Source organism: Numida meleagris, chromosome 6 (assembly GCF_002078875.1).
Source record: "Numida meleagris isolate 19003 breed g44 Domestic line chromosome 6, NumMel1.0, whole genome shotgun sequence".
Lineage (NCBI taxonomy): Eukaryota > Metazoa > Chordata > Aves > Galliformes > Numididae > Numida > Numida meleagris.
The window spans coordinates 23,705,863-23,726,480 of record NC_034414.1 but is presented as its reverse complement, the minus strand read 5'-3'; the positions used below and the strand labels follow the sequence as shown (position 1 = coordinate 23,726,480).

General features: G+C 37.8%; 1 protein-coding gene across 4 annotated transcripts in view; it reads left to right on the top strand.

The window, feature by feature from the left end:
* The window catches only part of C6H11orf49 (chromosome 6 C11orf49 homolog), an 81,418-nt gene that overhangs the window by 26,621 nt on the left and 34,179 nt on the right, over positions 1-20,618 (top strand). For all 4 annotated transcript variants that reach the window (XM_021401419.1, XM_021401417.1, XM_021401420.1 and 1 more), the window contains exon 3: positions 1,050-1,180. In XM_021401419.1, coding sequence (XP_021257094.1) covers positions 1,050-1,180 — 131 coding nt within the window. The remainder of the gene's footprint in view (positions 1-1,049; positions 1,181-20,618) is intronic.

Below are 20,618 nucleotides of genomic sequence, written 5' to 3'. Positions count from 1 at the left end.
AGGGCTCCCACTGACCACTGGATTTTGTCTGCAGCACAGGTGCTGCCTACAGAGAGGTTCTGCTAGGATGAAAATAAGCTTATATCTTTTTCATTACTTCTCTAAATTTTCTTCATTCTCTTTCATTTAATTCTCTAAATTCATGTGGGCAAGTTAAGCTGCTGTCCCAAGTGAATATTTTTAATGACCTCTCTGGAGTGTTTGAAAGCTTTGTCCCACATGCATGATTGAGAGTGAAATGCACAAAATCCATCTTTGAGGCAACTCTATCATTGTACCTCTGGTGTATAATGTTTGTATTTGCATTTCTATTGTTCTTACATGCTGAGCTTCACCATACCCAAGGGAGAGCTTCTTACACTTCAGAGAAAGCATTTTAAGACAAATGTTTACTATAATAAGTTAGCCTAAAGAGCTTACAATTCAAATATGAGTAATCTGCACTAAAATACAAGTCTGAATATCAAATTGACTTTCCATTGTAATGATCAGGTAATATTTTCAAAATGCACTAGTACAAAGTATCACTTAGGGGAGTGCCAGCCTACTTTTCATGACTACTGAAGTAGATTTTATACATCTAATACAGTCATGTCTCAGTTAATTAACCTAAAAATGAGATCTTGAGGCTTCTGTTAAATATTTTTGGTTTTGTTTTGTGGCTTCAAGGAAAATTATGGTGAGAATGGCAGTGAAATATATACGATGCTAAAAGAAAGAGCATCTTCTGATCAGACAAACAACAGTAACTCTTAACCAGCCATTTCCTAGTGGATTGGTCTCAAGACTAAATGGCTCTTGGACACCCCTTGCTGGGATTCTTTAGAATGAATTTTACTTTCACAAACCTCTAATTCCTGTAATTAAGTTCCAATGTGTGGTTTTTGCAAATAGTCTTTTCTCTAGAGGACAGATGGATATAAGATTTAGAGACTTGGTTTCACAAAATATAACTGCCAGTGGTTTTCTTGCTACTGTTCCAGCTGGCCCCAGAACATTCACATTGGTTCAGCTTTCTAACGTTCTCTTGTTTTTACTTATCTCCACAGTTTTAACAGCGTGCGTCAAGGAACACACATTTTGTTCCGTGAGTTCAGCTTTGTCCAAGCTACCCCTCATAACAGGGCATCTTTTCTTCGGACTTTCTGGAGATGTTTCCGAACAGTGGGGAAAAATGGAGGCAAGTATTCCAGTTCCATTACATTGATATCAAAATTCGTTGCTACACTACTGGTACAGCACAAATGCTGATACTGCACATTGGTCTAATATACTAATTCTGTTAAAAGACATCATCGTTATAGTGGCCTGTGGAATTAAAAAAAAAAAAAAAATGCCCACAGCATAAATTAGCATAGGAGCACCGTGTTGCCAATGCTACTTCCGCTACAGAACAGCTCATCAAGCAACAGCTTAGCGGAGGGAGGACATATGTGGGCCTATGCATGAGAATACAAGGGAAAAAATACAAGTGCTGGGGGTCAGTGGGTGGGATTGGGATAGCAGCCCTGGAGATAGTTTGAATATAGAGTATGGAGCACGAGGGCAATAGATCCTGCTATTACAAGGTAGGTGGGGTGCTGAGTGCTTTGACTAGTTGCTCTGTGGGATGTACGGGTTGCAGCGTTGTTGGGCTGAATACTGGTGAACATGGGCACCTAAGCTGTGTCTGAGCTAGTCCTGGAATATCTCCAAGAAGACGTTACAGGAACCTGGTGGCTGTGGAATGGGGACCACTGACAGCTGTGTGACCTCTTCCCCAACCTCACCCACAAAGAAAAAGATTCACTGCCAAAATAACTACTCAGCACTGTACTATCCTCTCTAGCTATTCTTACATTGTAGACACTGGAGTAGGTATTGGAGAACTGGCCAGAGTACAAAATAAACTCATGTAAGTGCATGCAACTAAAATTTAGTTTTGGCTTAGTTTTTATGTTTAGAATTTTAAGCAAACATAATGAATGTTGCTGCACAAATGTGAATTTCAGTGGTTTCTTTTTTTTTCCTTCACTATAAGTCTCACTTGCTTCAAGATATTCTACCTCACTTCTTGTTGCAGGAAAGACTAGAGATAAATCTACAGATAAATCCTTAACTTCTGGCTAAGTTTTGCAAGACTTCTGCTTTTGATGAACAGTTTCCAAGACTATAAATAAGGAGATGGCTTTTTTGACATGTGCTATTTTAAATCCTTTGAAATTTGACAGTTATAGTTAAATGTGACAAAATAGTTAGGTACTGAAGCAATTGGGTATGCTGTCTGTAATATTGTCTTACTAGTGATAGATACTCCGTTGTGTTCTAAATCATGTGTATTGGTTCAGAGATAACATTTTTAAGATACTGTGTGAATTGTATGGTACTAATCCAATGAGTATGTAGTGAAGACATCTATGATAAAAAGTCAGATTGTTATCAGGAAAAGTAGAGTGTAGATTCCTGGAACACTTTTATGTAGTGGAACTGAGAGATGATAGGGAGAGTCATCCAGGAGAACTGCAGCTTTCAGTGGTGAATGTTGCTGATAATTTGAGAAGAAGCTATCTGATGGGAGGTACTCATTCTACATTCAAATTATCAACAAGCTTTGTCTGTCTAACATTTAACTTTTGCCAGGTCATCAGTACCTTCAGTTGTTAAAACCAAAAGTTTTGGTTACATAATGAGCCAATTTTCTATTACTTCTAGCAGTTTTATGTAAATACAGAAAAGGCCTAAGTTAAAATCTTGTCACCAAGGCACTTCACAAGGGAATGGGGGAACCATAAGAACAAAAGCTTAGGTGAATGCTGCTATATTCTGGTTGTGGTCTTAAAGGAGTTCAGGGTATGTTTTTCTGACTTCAAAGTCGAGTGGCTGCACTTCTTGGTCTGAGCAAATATGGCATGTTTGCCTGTACATTTATATGCTTTCTTCTTATGTTAACTAGAGACAGAAATACATGGCTTCAGAGAAGTTGCTGGCAAATTTTCCAGCCATTCAGTCCAACTTCTTCATGTTCTCTAGCAGTAATTACAGTCTAGAACTTTGTTTTCATTCATTTTAGTTTTATTTGCTCTGAGATTTTTATCCCTAATGCATCATACAACAGGCATTAATTTCTTAATGGAATTTCTCAGTATGTCTGTAATTAAATTATTTCTGCTATACTTGTACAACAGGAGAACTCAGAGCATCCATGTCATTTTAAGCACTAAATTCAATTTACTAAGAAGAAGCTTCCACTAAACCAGTGCAACATGATGGATGAAAGATGATTGTTACCATCCGAAGGCATAGACTAAACCTGGATTTACTTCTTTTAAATACTTTCCTTTTGGGTGAGTGAAGAAAGCAATAATGTTATGCAACAAATGGTAGCAACTAGAAGTGAGATTATTAGTGATTTGAACTACAAAATGTCTCCTTATGAGAGGAAAAGTCAAACTAAGCAATGCCCAAAGCAAGTGAGACTTTCAACTTGGAGCTTTCTTTAGAAGCATGGATGGTGGTATGTCTTCTATCTAGATTGTTCCAGCAATTAGTTTTAAGTTGTTTTTTATGATCACTGAACTAGAACACAAGACCATATGTACATATCAAAAACAGTTATATTTGATGAGCTTGCATGGAATCATAACTCTGTCTGTAGACTGTTTGTTGCTGCAGCATCTTATTTTATGTTGATAGAATGATGACAATTTTAATATGATTACGTGCAGGAGGTAGATAAGTTAGAGTCCTGCTAGGATTACCATAAACGGAATTTCTTATACCATGCAACCTCTTTAGCTTGGTAGGTTTTAGTTACATTGCTACTCATACAATCTCTTGTTTGGAGTCTGGATTTAAATTTTCTTTTGTCTCAAAATAGCAAGGAAAAGTGTCTAGCTTCACTAAGTGTGTTGGTAGCATAGTACACTTAAAAAAAGCAGAGAAAATTTTTAGGGGAAAAAAGGGAAGGTGATATACTGGATCAGAGTTCTGTTTTCAAGTATGCTTAAGCATACCTGGGATTCCATGCAGTGGGTGAAAAATACAATTGAGTCTATTTTAGAATGTGATCCAGTGTCAAGAAACTGTTGTGGACTTCAAAAAATTTCTTCCACTCTGTAAAGGCTTAGCAAGGATCTGCAGCACTCATAGAGGTGGTTAGAGGACAGCTAGCTTGTGTGTTGAGAAACACAGAGCATAATGCTTGGTTAGCAACAGATTTCTCCCAGAGGAGAGTAAAATGTCCAGAAGTCTTGTTTTCCTTCTGCTTATGCTTGAATTGACCTCTTGGAATCTAGCTGACCTGCTCTTTTGAGTTGTCTGTTCCTCAGGACTCTTTAATTAAAACTGTGCTTTCTCAGTTTAAACAGCCCCTGCAGAGTTCTGCTGTAAAGCTTCATAAGGTCAACATATGCCTTTCCCAACCCCCTTGGCTTTCATGTCTTGTTGGTTCTGTTTTTAATTAAAAAGATTTTTCCTTAAATGCTTTCCAGCCAATTAAGGATATTTTGCCCTGAGAAACTTGTTCCAGGCCTGATATACTGAGAAGTGAGCAGAAAGCTCAGTCTGAACCATTCGTACTTTTTTTCTAGAGCCCCAGCTTTCTTCAGTACTTTTCAATAGCTTTTCTCTTTTGTTTTCCCCCTTTTTTTCTTTCTTTTCTTTTTTTCTTTTTACCATCTATTTAAAATTGCCTCTAGGAAAAATAGCTGTGGCCTGATACCTTAGATATATGGCTCTGGAATGGTTCAGCACCAGATACAGGATCGGGGGTGGTTGTTACTTTATTTTGGTGCACACAGCACCGAAGCATAGAAGTGCTGCCGAAAAGTACATTGGAATGTATTGGTTAGGGATCCTTTTTGCAGGTCATTACATCCCCTTCAGGAAAATAGTACTGCTAACGTATCAAAATCTTATATACTTATGTTATTTCTTGTTTTGTGTTCATCACATGGCATAATGGTTGAGGTTCTGAAATCCTTTTCTTTGTTAGTGTCATCCTAGCTCTTACGCATGTAATTCCTTATTTTAAATCATTCCTTCTCCCTCTTTTTTCAGTCTCTCTTTGTAAGTTGGCAGAATCTTCTGTCCTTTCTTTTTTTGTTACTAAAAGCAAATCAGATCTTTATATACCGTTACTGTAGGAAAGTTTTTATTAATCAGTAAGGGTTTGTGGTATGTGCTAAAGATGATTAAGTGATGGATTTTAATATAATATTCTCTGGAAGCTCATTCTGCAGTGAAATAGCCTTAGCTGAAATGATTGATCATCTCCAGCCTTTGTTCACTTTGTAGTTTCATTGCCCTGCAAAATAGCTGCTACTATTTATGATTTGTTGATGTAGCTATGTCTGGAACCACAGATGACTTCAGAATATCAGGACAAAGAATTTCTGAAATTGAGGAGAAATAAGTAAAAGATTACATTATAGACCCGGTGAGGTATATCTACAGGTATTGTAAGTTAAAACATCTGCATTGCACAGTAAAATGGGCTGCAGTAATCACTGTAGAAGTAGTAGCATATGGGTCAGTGATCATGTCTTCACTCGGCCTCTTCCTGAATTTAGTCTATACCATTTTATCTGTGCAGTTTATGAAATTCAGTATGGTACAATGGAAGGCATCGTTACTGAACCTGTTTCCCCATCCCCAGTATTGCATTTCCTTTTTAACTGTCTCTCTGAACATGCAGCAGCTCATCTTAATTTCCAAATGTTTTTTTTTTCTACTTCATAACTTCATATTCTAAATTAATATCTCTTTGCCCTTTTTTTTTTTTTTTGAAAAACAATAAACTTTTCTGTTTTTATAACATTTTTCTGGCTATTTGTGCATCTGACAGTTCTTCACTGGTTATGTCACTGACAAATCAAATTAATATGTTCTTTATCTTTTGTTCCAGCTAGAGTGAAACATTTAAATGAGCTTATACTCAGTGGTCATTGTTGCATTCTGCTAAGCAATTATCCAAAATTCAACTGGCAATTATTATTACCATTTGCTTCGCAGTCTTTTGGCAAGTTGCCCACCCCTATGACAGAATCCTTATTCAAACCAACTGAAATGGATTTTTTCAATTAAGTTGCTTAAGACTTAGGCTCCAATAAGGGCCTAGAGAGTTATTCCGAACTGTGGGGAAGTTCCTTGGAATAAAATTAGCTCTATGTTGTGTGATCTGGACTGGGATTCAGAACTCTCCATGTTTCCTGTGTTAAATGAAAGTGGTCTGTCTCTTTTCTTACATTTGACAAGTCTTTAGAGGTAATCTACACACTATGTATGCATAGACAACTATCTAATAGACAGTCTTTCGAGCACTGGCTTTATTAACCATTATTTTTTAGGATGGCTGCCCTGAAGGTAATGCCTCCTATATTATTATCTTGGCCCATGACATTGGAGGCGGTTGTTGGTGGTATGGCAGTAGAGGATGAACCTTCCCACCAGTATTCCATTACATTTTTTTGCTGTGTGACAGCTGGCAGCAGATGGGCAGTCTGACAAAATAGCATCTAACGTGGCAGTGAGTATGAGGCAAAGGTGTGGAACTGAATGCGTCTACGTGGAAAAAATTTGCACTTATTGACATTCATCAATGCTTGCTGAATGTTTACGGAGACCAAACAGTGGATATGAGCACAGTGAGATGGTGAGTCGTGTGTTTCAGGAGTGGTGAATGCAATGTGAAAGTCGCGTTCTGGCTGGACATGCACAGCAGTCATGCAGTGAAATTAAGAGTGTCTTAATCAGCTCATCTATATGAATCAGCTGATTACTACCAGATAAATGTGTATGGTGCTGAGTATTGGCTTCAGTGCATTGGAAGCAGTGGTGGCAGTGTTGGAATATCACAAAGTTTTCACCAGGTGGGTCCCATGAATGCTCACACGAGAGCAGAAAGAACAGCATATGCGTGTTTGGACTTACTGATCCAATACCAGGCTGAAGGTGACAGTTTCCTGGATCACATCATTGCCAGTGACAAGATGTGGTGTCACCACTAGGCTCTGGAATCAAAATTCTATGGCAGCCCATGGAGTGGCGACATGTGAATTCCCCACTGAAGAAAAAGTTCAAGACACAGCCCTCAGCAGGTAAAGTGAAGAAGTTGTAGGAAAGTGAGAACCTCTGTGAAGCCCACATCTGCTTTCAGTCCACTGTTGGCTCTTAACCTGCTCAGAGATGTGAAAGTTAGAAAAGAGTTATCTTCATCCCTTCTCATTGAACAATGAAACATTCATTCCTAAATTGCTGTTTTCTAGTGTACATCTGTGCTGTTTAATGCAGGGTTCATAGAGATAATCTAAGCTCAGGATTGATATTTCCAAATACAATTTCCAAGTACAATTCAGCACTATATCAAGATGCTAGCTTGGGATCTGGAAGTTGAAGAGGCGTATTTCTTTGTCGGTAGCCTGAAACTGGTTGATTCTCTCAGTGGATCATTTGATATGTGAGCAGTGTTATGGTGAGTCTGTAGCTAACTGATGTAGAATAAACTCTGGCACCTGTGCTGAACTACTTTGCAGTGCAGGTGCAATCTGAGGGAGAACACTGTGAAGAGAGAATGTGTATTTATGTTTTGAGTAAACAGAAGAGTAAGGACCCTCCTTCTCACACATGCGTTAGTTCTTCAAAGTGGCCTCCGTGCTAGATGTCATGCTAAGTGAAGGCGTATCTATCTATCTATTTAATACTGTCATCCAGCTGCGTGGATGATCTCTGAACCAGACTTTTGCACCTTTATTGTTCCAGCTGCTGCTTAAAGATTTTTCTCTGATTTTCTTTTTATTCATAGTTTCCATCATTGTGAATTTGCTTTATACTTCTCACAAGTTAACCCTACTGATTTACATAATGTGCTCCTGACTCTAAATTGGACCATCTCATATTGGATCAAGCAGGTTTGATCTGTATCTGTAAAGTTTTTTTGCCTGTTTGTTGATTATGAGTATAGACGACTACAGTCTCTCACCCCTGTTCTTCCACTTCACCAACTTGTTACACTCACCAAAAACTTTAAATGAAGTTATTCTGGTAAAACAAGCTTGGAAATACCATTTATTTCCTTTGGAAACAGATTTTTCCCTGTGGTGTAAAAAGGCTGGTGTGAGCTGAATTTCTGTTTCTGTAACAATGTTGCCAAAGTCTTCCAGCAAATCTTTTTCTTGCTAGGCAGGATAATTGATACCTGCAAACTCATAATCTCTACTCTGCATTCTGTTTTGAGGTCTTGGTACGATTCAAGATGCCCTTCTTTAACTAATAGTGTGATGTGGAATTAATTTAGTTAAACAGTGTATCTGTGCTTAGGTGTAGAAATTCTTACATAACCATAAAGTTGTCTTATCTTATTAAACTATGTAAGTCTGGTTTCAATAGTTACGATCATGGATAAAGGTGTTTTATGTGATTAAAAAGATTGTTGTATTCTACTCTGGAATTCATCCTTGGAGAATTCTAGATGAATATCAGTAGAAGTGATCTGCATGCATGATTAGTACTTTGATATGCTGCTACTACTTTCTGAAATGGCAGTAGGGTAATCTGCAAATGAATTATGAAATACAGTTAGTAACATTTATAAATGAAGCTTGATCCATTTTGAATTTGTGAAAAGGACATGGTTCTTACATTGCACGGTGTGACATCCACCTTTACAAGCTGAACTGAGAGTGATTTGCCTTCAGTGCTCTTACTAAGGACAAACCTTATCACCTCTGGTGGTACAATGCTTCCGTTTTGCAAACTGAAAAATAAAGAATTGGAAAAATGCGGAAAAGTTAAATTACTTCTATATTACTCTTTTACCAAATACAATCCCTCCCTTTGATCCTTTTGTTTCGTGGGGAGCTAGGACTGTATGAAATATTCCCTAGTTCAGTAAGGTGAATTTTCTTCATGCAGGTAGGTGCATTTCACGCTAAAGAAAAGATAAACTTTTTTTTTTTCATTAGCTACAAAGACTTCCCAAAAATAAATAATAGGTGTTTGGTGTCTTTTTCTGTTGCTGCCTAGCAACGCAGAAGTACACCGTAAGGACACTTAACTGTAACTGATATCTCCAAAGCAATATTCTGCTATACTGCTTGCTGATGCTAAGGATCCTAAACAGCATGTCTGTGCTGTAGGAAACTGTATTCTGAATTTTCAATGTGTGTCAAGTATTATCTAGAGTCTTGCAACAATAGTATGTGACTGTTAAAACAACTCAAGATACAGATGTGCTAAAGAAGCATGGAGCTTAGTCGCTGCTGCATGATGTTTGTTTCCAAGATGATTTCTGCCCTTGGAAGGAAGACAGTAGAAAGAAGATTAAAAGTTGTGAAGAAGGAAGTAAGTTTTGGGTATAGGGAAAAAAAGGCCTTATTGGGTAGAAAAATCAGAGCATAATCACAAAACTGTGATTAGACGTTAGAAGGAACCTTTTGATCAAGCAGGGTCAGATGCAGCATGTTGCCCAGGACTGTGGTGAGTTGGGTTTTGAATATTTCTACAGATGAATGCTTCATAACCTCTCTGGACAAACAGTTCTAGGGTTTGACCACCCTCAAATCTCAGTGTGACCAAGAAACCACTGTTAAGCAAGCCACTGTTAAACTATAGCATCCAAATTGCACTGTTCTTTTAGTCACTGAAATTTTAAGTAGAAAGTCTTTCTCCAGAAAGAAAACTAGGTGAGTTGCTAACAAAACAAGTGTGAATGACTGTAGTTTTTTTCTTTCTTCCCCTTTTTATAAGGGTTCAAATACCTATGAAATTAGCCTCATCACAGACTTTCTAAGTTCTTCTAGAGCAAATGCTGTTTTAGTTTCTCTCTTTATTTATTTCTTCAAGTATCACTTGTTTGTGTTGTGTGTATGATTGTTAATTGTTTTCTGTGTGTGTCCTTTTTCAGTATTTTGTAGCCAATTTCAATTATATTTAACAGAAAAATAGGACTCAGATAAATTCCTGAAATGGTTGTTCAGGTATAAGGACAGAGACCTCAGAAATACTTCATGTGCAGGAAAAGCTTCAGTAGAATTTCATACCATCTGAGACATCAATGTCAGTTTAGCCAAAACCCACAAATCTGTAGTAGAAAAGCTTTGTAAGTTCCTGTGCTCACCGAGCTGCTTGTTAAAACCCTTCTGAGGTTTTCCTACATCAAGGCCTGGGCCCAGAAGCAGTCAGAATTTACATCAGCTGATTTAATAAACTGGTATTGATTCCTCTATAGAACTTGTGTATGATTTGTAACAGTGGAAATGACTCCTCGTACTCTACAGTCTCTCTGCTATTGCTTTTCCTTAAGCAACACTAGGGACTGAAGAGTACAAGGAGTTGCGTACATAGTAAAAACCTAAGGGAAACAGAACAGTTGAAGTTATTCATTTGTTTATTATTGAAGTGGTGGAAAGTACATCAGGTTTCAAAGTTTTTCTAGTGTTCATTTTTGTAGAGGGAGAAGTCGGGAAAGGTGATATTATTCTGAGTGGAATTTCAGCCTTTCCCCTTTTCATTCCACTGTTGTTTCATTCCACATTGTGCTGTAGCACAAACTTTAATTCTGAACTATATTCACACTCATCCTTTGTTGAAATGTCATGCGTTAGACCCAAAGATTTTTCTTTGTTTCCTTTCTCCACTCTTCATTCTGCTGCTAAATATTTCTTCAGTTCCGCTGGCAGTGGCAGAGGAATTGCTGTACTTTGCGAAGTTATAGTGCAAAGCAGATACTAGCCAGCATGATTAGGATAAAAAGCATTTAATATTACAACTTCTACCTGAAATAGTTTTAATTTTTTTGCCTAATCTAATTGAAAACTTCAAATCCTTGAAATGACTGAGCCACCGTAATTGTCCTTAAGGAGCTGTGAAGTGTTTCATTGCTTTCATTTTTGACAGACAGAACTTCTCAAATGTGATGTCTTAATTTTAATCTGGTGAATAATGATGACACTTTTCTATACCTACTGTCTAAGGATCTGTTTTACAGATTTTAAGAAATGAAGCCTTCCCAAACTCTTGTCAGTACTATTATCACTTTACAGCTGCAGCAAGTGAGACAGGGAAATGAAGCAGCTAGCTTAGGTTCACATAGTTGGAGGCAGAATCAAAATCTCTGACCTTTTGATATTACTTATTCAATTTTATATGCTAGAATTGTTTTTCTTAAAGATACAGGCGTCTCTTACCATGAAACAAGTAAGAGCACATATATTACTATAAAGCTATATTGTTTAGATAAATTGTTTTTAATAACCTGGTTTATATTTAATTTGTAACTGTTTTGAGTGATCGTTGGCTTACTCAGAATAGTATACCACTGTGTATGGCCTGCACGGGGTCGTAGGATTTTTTTTTTGTTGTTCTTTTCAAGTTTGACATTAAAGCCCTCCTTCACTGTTTGCTTTTCTAGACAAAGTCTTTAGAGCAAGATGGAAGACAATTAGCTAATGAATGCTGTCATGTTCATCGTCTTTATTGTACAACCACATGCTTAGTATCACTTTCACAGCAATCCTTCCCTCTTTGGGAAGGAAAAAAAAAAGGTAATTTTGTGTGTATTTGCCATGGCTCATAAGAATTCTGGTGTTTAGCTGATAGCTTTATCACTTAGAAAGCAAATCCCCTTGTACCAAAGTTGCTTGCTTTTTTCACGTAAAATTGGCAAGAGATTTTCTCTTTTGAAGGAGCTCAAAATAGAAACTACTTTATATGCTGGAATATCTTCTTTGTTCATCTTCCCTCATCGTAAATTCAGAATATTTTCCTTTTATACAAAGGTTGCAGTCTTTGTTGTTTCTCCATAGTTTCAAAGTACTAACTACTAGAGTCTTGTTCAAACATGTTGTGCTTCAAGGGACCACCTTATAAAATAATGTGCTGTTCTTTTCTAAGTCCAGACTATTAGAAGAATTGAACATTATGTCTAGAGAAAGATTTCCTGAGCATAACTGCTCTTTGAAGAGCCATCTTCTGAATTCTTCTATTTAAATCATAGAGAGCAGAAGCCTAGAACCTAATTTGGGTCTTTTATGCCTTGCTATTTGTCTGGAAATACAGGTTTATACGCTGAACTTTGAATATCACACTCAGCGAAGTGGGATTTTGCATTAGATTAAACAAAGCTCCTGCACTGGAAAGCTGTGCGTATGCACTTGAGTAACCAAGGCTAAAGAATGCCTGGTGGAGCTGCAGCTTTCTTTCTACCTTTTGCAACTAAATAAATAGACATATAATAAACAATAGAAGTAAAAAGGACATAGATTGGTGAGTAGTGTTCTTGGTCTGTTAGCCTTGGCATGGACTGCATAAGGAAGATAGGTGTGAATGTCATCAGGAAGAGAAAAAAGGATAACACTTCTAGAAAGTTGTACTTCATCTACAGGACATACAGAGTAACTTGGGTTGGGAGCAACCTCTGGGGATCACCTGGGTCTGTTGTCTACTCTGAGCAGGTCCAGGGCTTTCCCCAGCTGAGTTTTGAGCATCCCTGATTCTGGAGATCCCCCTCTGAGTAAGCTGTCCCAACACTTGATTCTGGTTGTGAATTTTTTTCCGCTCTGATATCTGATCAAAATTTCTCTTGGTTCAACTTGGATCCATTGCCTCTTGTCCTGGGAGAATATAAATTTAATGCACAACCTAGAAATCTAGTTTCCGTAGGCTTCTTTTATAGTCAACAGAGAATGGCTGATCTGTAAGGTGGTTTTGAACAGTTCAGGTGGTATCTTGCCATGAATCACTAACTGGGAGTATTTCTCTGCATTGATTATGCTAGGAGTTTATGTAGAGCAGCCATAGAAGACCTAAGTTTGGTCCCTGGTTTAGGCAGCATAAAAATTACCCTTTCACTCTGCATTTCAAACATGCTATTTCTGGAGCAATATGCTAAACCTTCAGCAAAATGCATCTTTTTCAGGATGCTGTGTTTCATTTTACTTTGTCATTCACTGTACTGTGGGACCTGCAAATAAACCTTTTAGGAAAGCATTTGATTCCATGATGCTTTCTTCCTTTATAATTCGTCACAGCTTTTGTATATAAAGTATCCCCTAAGTAAAGGAAAAAAATGAGTATCACATTAAATCTTATTAGACTAGAGAAGGTAAGTAGCAAATCAACAGTAATTGAAATCAAACTTATAATCTCTTGAAGTATTTAGTTTGGAATCCCAGCTAAGACATCTTGGAGATTTAATGTTATGTAGAAAAAAATGTAGTGAAATTCTACTTACCTGGTTTCTCAGAAAGTGAATTCTGCCAGCTCCAGCAGATAAAGAAATTAAACATGGTTATTTGAAGAAACAGGTATTTTAGCTCAGAGTATAGATACTGTAAAGTTCATTCATTCTTTCTTTTTCCTTTTTCTGTCAAAGAAATCTATCTGCAACATCCCTCTACACAGACTTATACACAGTGTGTGAAGCTTTCTTTTTTAAGAGTTCATGCTGATTTCAAATAAATTAGTTTAGTTCTTGTGTACTTGTATTATTTCTGGTAATAGGCATGGTTTAGGTGTATGTAAAGTGAATAGCTGATATTGAATAGTGTGACAGTGTTATTTGTGTTGACACCAAGTAGATGATTTAAGCATTTTCTTCCCTTTCCCACTCTTCTCATTATACATAATCTAGTGGATTAAATGTAGGACAAGCAAAGAAATAGAGACTGGCAACTCCTGAATCCTAATCCTGTTAGACTGTGTCTTTGGCAAATCACTTAACCTCAACGTACCTTTGTTTTCCTATTTATAACCTCGACTTCCACCTGTTGAACTGGTCTGAGTAGACTTCGGACATATGAGTTTGGACTGGATAAGTAAAACTGAGACTACTTAGATGTCTGTATCGATCAAGTTTGCCAGCATCAAGACCTTAAAGAACTCTCACTTTTTTTGTTAGTATTAAGCAGTTAATTTTCAACAGAGAAGTATGTAAACTTCAGTGCAACTTCCTTGTTGCTGAGACAATAACTGTTCTTGAAATACATAGTAAAACTGAGTGAGCATTTGAAATATAAAAACTTTAATGTGATAAAAAAAAAATACAAATATCAGTCTTTATTCTCTTCTTCCCCTTTACCTCCTGCTTCTTGACATTCGCTAGTTCAGACTCAGAAGTTTTTTCCTATGGGATTTTTTCTGCCTTTTAACAGCTCTTTGGATGATATTCAAATAAATTCTGGAAGGAGGAAGAAAAGGCTTTTTGATAGTTAGAATGGGATTTCAAAAGCTTTATGTATTCATGCAAAAATTAACTAAACCTGCAGAGAGGAAATATGAAAGCAGCAGCTCTGTTTGTTGTGGTTTTGTTGCAGAAAACTGTCACACACAATATACACAATCATCTTGAGCTCTTTCATACTTTCAGCAGAGATGAAGTAAACCGATGTGTTTTTACCCAGAAAGCTAATTTTTTTCTTCCTTGCCCAGACACTTTTTTACTCTACTTGTATTTGAACATTTACTAAATGGTTGTTAAAAAAAACAGATGTTAATGAAATATGTCTGATAATCAATTTGTGGATATTCATATGATTCTGTTTCTGGTTGGTGAAAAGAGAACACATTTAAAATGTGAAAACTCAAATCATGCAAGTGAAATTACACAAACAAATCAATCTTCTTAACTGCCCCCTTTTGTTTTTGTTTTTTTTTTTGAGTAATCTTTGTGTAGTGTAGATATATGTAGAGAACAACTTTATATTTACTCACTTATGACTAGTTGCAAGATAGTACCCTGAGAGTAGTGGTCGGTGGATCAATGGAAATCCATGATGAGTGGTGTCCCCCAGAGGTACCCAATCCCCCACAGAACTAGGACTAATGTCTTTTTAAAAGTATTAAAGGTATTCTTTAATATCTTCATCAGTGACGATGACAGTGAGATTGAGTACACCCTCAGCAAGTTTGCAGATGGCACCAAGCTGTGTGGTGCAGTCAGTGCACCCAAGGGACAGGGATGGGATGTCATTCAGAGAAACCCAGACAGGCTGGAACAGTGGGCCCAGGTGAACCTCATGATGTTCAACAAGTATAAGTGCAAGGTCATGCACCTGGCTTATGGCAACCCCCACTATCAGTACAAGCTGGGGGACAAGAGGATTTGAATGCAGTCCTGCTGAAAAGGACTTGGAGGTACCGGTGGATGGTAAGCTGGACATGAGCCAACAATATGCCCTTGCAGCTCAGAAAGCCAACCGTATCCTGGGCTATATAAAAAGAAGAGTGGTCAGCAGGTGCGGGGTGGTGATCCTGCCCCTCTGCTCTGCACTGGTGAGGCTTCACCTGGAGTACTCCATTCAGATGTGGAGTCCTCAGCACAGGAGAGATCTGGACCTGTCAGAGTGTGTCCAGAGGAGAGCTGCGAAAATGATCCAAGGGAACACCTCCCTTACATGGACAGGCTGAGAGAGCTGGCGCTGTTCAGTCTGGAGAAGAGAAGGCTCCAGGGAGGCCTGAGAGTGGCTTTTCAGTATCTATAGAGGGGCTGTAAGAAAGAAGGGGACAGACTCTTTGGAGGGTCTGTTGTGATATGCCAAGATGGAATGCTTTCAAATTAAAGGAGAGGAGATTTGGATTGGATATAAGGAAGAAATTTTTTTACGATTAGGGTGGTGAGGCACTAGAACGTTCAGGGTCATGCTGAATGGTAGCTCTGAACAACCTGGTCTAGTTGTAGATGACTCTGCTGCAGAGGAGTTGGACTAGATGGCCTTTAAACTCAATCCTTCCAACTCAAATGATTCTATAATTCTGTGACTACTCTGCAGGGCACAGACGTCAATATTCAACCGCCATTAAGGAATGTCTGTTATGTGTTTTGAGACGAGGCTTAGGTAAGCATTAGGGCAATCTCATATTTTAAACTGCCTCAAAACACTGCTTATTTGCTTGCTACTAAGTTAAGTCTCCTTTGAAAATTATTTATTTGGCTTGTAAGGTCCTTTGCAGGTAATGTAGCAAAAGAATTTTTTGTAACCTCTAAAATTACACAACAGTGATCAAACTGAAACCAGAATGTAGCTGTAACTAATTGTAGAGGGGTCTGTGTCATCTGATATGCTCCTTACAACCTAGGTTGTGTGGAACATCATTGATAAAGTTATAGCAGCAGAAGTTCAAGGTATAGCAGGAGTTATTCTAAAATCTTATTTTCAGATTATAGTAGCTTTTTGAGGATATACATGAAAAAATAAATAATTTCTGGATGAAATAGTCTGTAGAAGAAATGATTTTGAAAAGCAGAACAGTTTTCTTCAAAATATTGTGTTTTTAAGTTACTGAGGTATCCAGGAGTGACTTTAGTACTCTTCAAGAACTTTGTAGGGATAACTTTGGACTTCAAATCATTTCAGGATAAGTTCATTCATGACTGGTGTTGTTCACCTGAAGGCCTGGAGAAAAATTAGCATTCTGGTTGCCTTCTGTGGTGATTTTGAGGAGAAACAAAACAAACTAAACAAAAGCAATGAGAAATAATTTTAAGTGATAACAACAAACAGAAAAATTCTGTGTGTTTAAACTCTTCGATTAGCTCTCATCTGCTATAATTCGAATGCTGTGCAGAACTTCTGGAGACTTGAGTGCAACTAGCATAGTCTCTGTACTGCTGATTTTTCTGCACAAGTATTTTTTTCCCCCCATTAAATGAGGGATTGGTCAAATATAGTCAGTACAGTGTTCTACTGTCCTTTCACCACTTCTGTGCTGATTTTTTTTTTTTAATAGGTCATCTTGATCAGATTAGCAATCAGATTTATAACTCATCCCCTCAAACAACTGATTTGGCTAGCTAAAAGAGCGGTGAACTATAACAGGGGACCACGTGAAAGTGAGAAATGGTCAAATTTACTACAAATAGATTCAGGTATTCCACCTTCTCTGTACAAATGGAGATCTACCTGATGAAATATGCACACTTTTGATCTACTGCACACTAATAAACATTAACAGTTGCAAATCCCCACTACAAGAATTTAAACAAAATCATCTTTTTTTAAAAAATTATTTTATACCTGTCTACAATCCTCAAGCCTGTGTACCTTAGTATAACAGAAGGTAGCAAAATAAATTGGGATTCTAATTAAAAGGTTTAAAAAACATTATCCAATTACCTTAAACAACATTCTCTTCCTTTCTTTTCTATGATAGTTACAAATTAAAACTGGCTTACATGTCACCTCTCCTTACAAGAGAAAGTCAAGTAGCTTTTGCTGGATGCCTAGCGTATAATTACCTTGTACGCCATAAGATGCGTGTAGCAAAAAGCAAGGCAGTTTGGGTATAAGTGTCAGAAAAATGTTATTGATTAATTAGTAATGCTGAAATTAAAAAAATTAGGTGTGGGGAGAAAAACCCTTGTATGATGCTTCACATCATGACTTTGGGAGGGCTATCAATGTGAACGAACTGTCTATTATTTTACATTCTTTCTCCTAAAACCATCGGATAACAGTGCATACACGTACTTTTCTTGAACCTTGACTGGTAGAGTGAGGTAAGTTGGAAATCAATTGGGTGACTTTTTGCAAAATTCTGTTTAGGTTTTAGCTGAATTACCTCAGATTCCACTGGTGTTAATATGTTAAAACATTCAGCACCTTTGAAATTCATTACATAGCTGGTTCTTCTGTTTCTGCTTAAGTAACTACGTTGTTTTTTCCTCTTACAGTAGTGTACAGGAAAGATATTGAAAAGATGCTGTGCTCTGCAGTTTTAGCCTGATATGGAAGTTTCTTCTCCAAGAAACCTTTTATTCTGTTTTCATAATTTTAGCATGTGATTTTCATGTTTCAAAAACAAAATAATAATAAATAAAATGTATAGGGACCCTAGGACATTAGGGCAGTTCAATTGCTTTTCAACTCAGTTGGGTTGAGTACCTTTATTGGAAGGGTCTGGATACACTGAACAGACACATTCTCATAAAGCTACAAAGTGCAATCCCTTTGCTTTCAAGCAGTATCAAGTGTTTTGAAAAGGGGCAAATGTATCACCGTGCAACAAAGGAGCAGAAAACTACTTCACTGTTTTTTGAAGGAGCTTCAAAATTCTGAAGTCCTTAAACTTTGCTTAACAAGAACTCTGAGAAGCTAAGTCCTAACCCCATGGCTTACCCAAGTCAAAGGTCAGTTTGAAGAAGTTGCCGAGTAACTACATCATCTTTGTAGGCTCTGTCCATCATGGAGATGAATGTGTTGTAGTAGGCTGTTGTTCTTTTTCAGGGACTGGGGAAATGCATGGTATACTGCATTATTTCTTAAAGCAGACATCTTGAACTATAAGTACTTAAGCAAGTTAGAGCACCTGTTACCTGTCACTGTTTGACAATTGAGTATCCTTTGTCAATGGAGTAGCTTAATAGTGGTGCGTTGAAACATCTGAATAACTGGCAGCTGAATCGTCTTCCTGTAAAATTGCAGGCATTCTTCTCATATCATACTACTCTCCCTTGCATTCCCTCTCCTTGGCTTCAATCCCTCTCTGAAATCTTCTGTTTCAAGGCCGGAATCTGCCAAGTTGGCAAGAAAAACAGATTCTCCCTCTCTTTGAAGAGTTAGTGTCACTTATTAGCATGTGAGAAGATTGGTTGTAAATAAACAATAAATTGTGTGGAGTATAGTATTCTAGTAATGTATACAGGGATATGTAGCTGTCTGGATAAAGTAAATTTATGATTGTTGCTTAGAAATGACTGATCCTGGCTTCTAGTGAAATGCTTGTTATTTAACCAGGAGGCTTATTTTAACTAGAATGACTGATACTGTCTTTGTCTTAGCTTTACCTCCAGAGAACCAAGACAGTGAGTGTTCATGTATTGTGGAGTTCTGTAGTATTCAGTTTAAGTGCTGTCAGCTGTAATGCACACTAAGATCTTTCTGTGCTCCTTTAATACAAACAAAGGGAATATGTAAGTCTTCCACCATGCCTTGTTAATGGGTTGCCCAGAGCAAGATGGAGTTCTGCGAGTTGAAACTTGTTCTTTTAGAGATTGTACCTTTGTTACCTTGAAAGCAATGTAATTCATCTTTCCTCGTAATCAAGCAGTTTTAAACTGGCCTTAAAATCAGACTAGCATGCTTCACGTGGCTACAAAACATTCCCGCAATAATTCCTATTTTGACAAACCTGGCCCTAAGATACAGATTGTATTGCTTTGGATTGACACTTGGCCCAGTCTAATTAGTTAATACAATGCAATATACTAATACTTCATTTGAAAGCCTCTTTTAAAGAGTAATACGCTTGTAGATTTTAATAGCCAGAAAGTACCATTAGGCCATGTAGACTGATCTGTAAAGCACATCGTTAAACTTCACTTAGTAACACCAGTATTGAGCCGAAACGCTTTTGTCTGACTGAAAAATCATTTGCATATCTTCCAGAAGGGCATTCAGTTTTGATTAAGTCATGTGGTGCTGAAGGGGCCGAAGGGCCCCTGGGAAACATAGCAGCAGGAAGCAGTCAGATGGTGGTGCTGCCAGAGCAATTAGGCTGGCCTGCAGCCCGGTCCCCATGAAGTACCAAGTTTTCATGGGAAGGAGGCTGCTGGGAACAGCTCACTCTCAGACAACTTCTGCCCAGTGTGCATGTACATGCTTTCGCTCACAGGTGGGAGGCTTTAGCACTGTGGGCACAAAGTGGGGCAGCTCCTGGGAACCCTCTGCCCTCAGCCACTGCTGAGAGGAATGACTGCTTGTACAGGCTGAGAAAACTGTCCTGACAGAGGAGGAAGATTGCCAGTAATTTGATAACTTTGGTTTTGTAAGAGGACAGAATTTACTAAGACTTACTTGATTTTTTAACTGAAATGTATTATGGGACTAGTAAAATCTGAATGCTGAGCACTACAGTACAATCTCCACTTGTGGCAGTCTCTAACAATGTGATTATCTTCACCTTATATATTTTAAAAAGTCTATGAAAAGTAAGTTCTTTTAAACATTGAAGAACATATTGAAGCCAGTTTCTTATCCTTCTTTCTGATAAGTCAAGTATATTATTACCTTGAACGTCTTTAAGGCATTTTTGGTAACCACATCATCCAGTGCTGCAGGTATTATTCCTTTTCAGTTCTCACCATCGTTCCTGAGTTGTGTTTGTTTCAGTCTGGCCAAATGCTGGTAACGCAGATTCTCTAATTGACGTTGTTTTGTTTGCTCATCTAAAGACCATGTTATCTTGGTTACATAGTTCTGAGCAATTATTTTCACATTTCTGTCCACTTGTCTTTATAAAAACTGTTTACCTAGCTAGAGTCCTCTGCACTTGCGTCTATGATAGAATCACTAAGGTTGGAAAAGACCACTAAGATCAGCTAGACCAACCATCAGCCCATCCCTACCATGCCCAATAACCACATCCCTCGGTGCCACATCCACAAGTTTCTTGAAAGCCTCCAGGGATGGTGACTCACCATCTCCCTGGGCAACCTGTTCCAACACCTCACCAATATGGAATGGTACTCTAAACTCAGCGTAAGTAAACTGTGCCAATGGGACTTCTATCTGTTACTGTTTCCTCAGTTGCCATATTGCTCAGAAAATAATCTTTGTTCTGTTCAAGGCCAGTGCTTAAAAAAAAGCTTTGTAATGTAGAACTTTGATGGTATTCTTGGGAATCCCAGGTGAAATGCACCTTCTAAA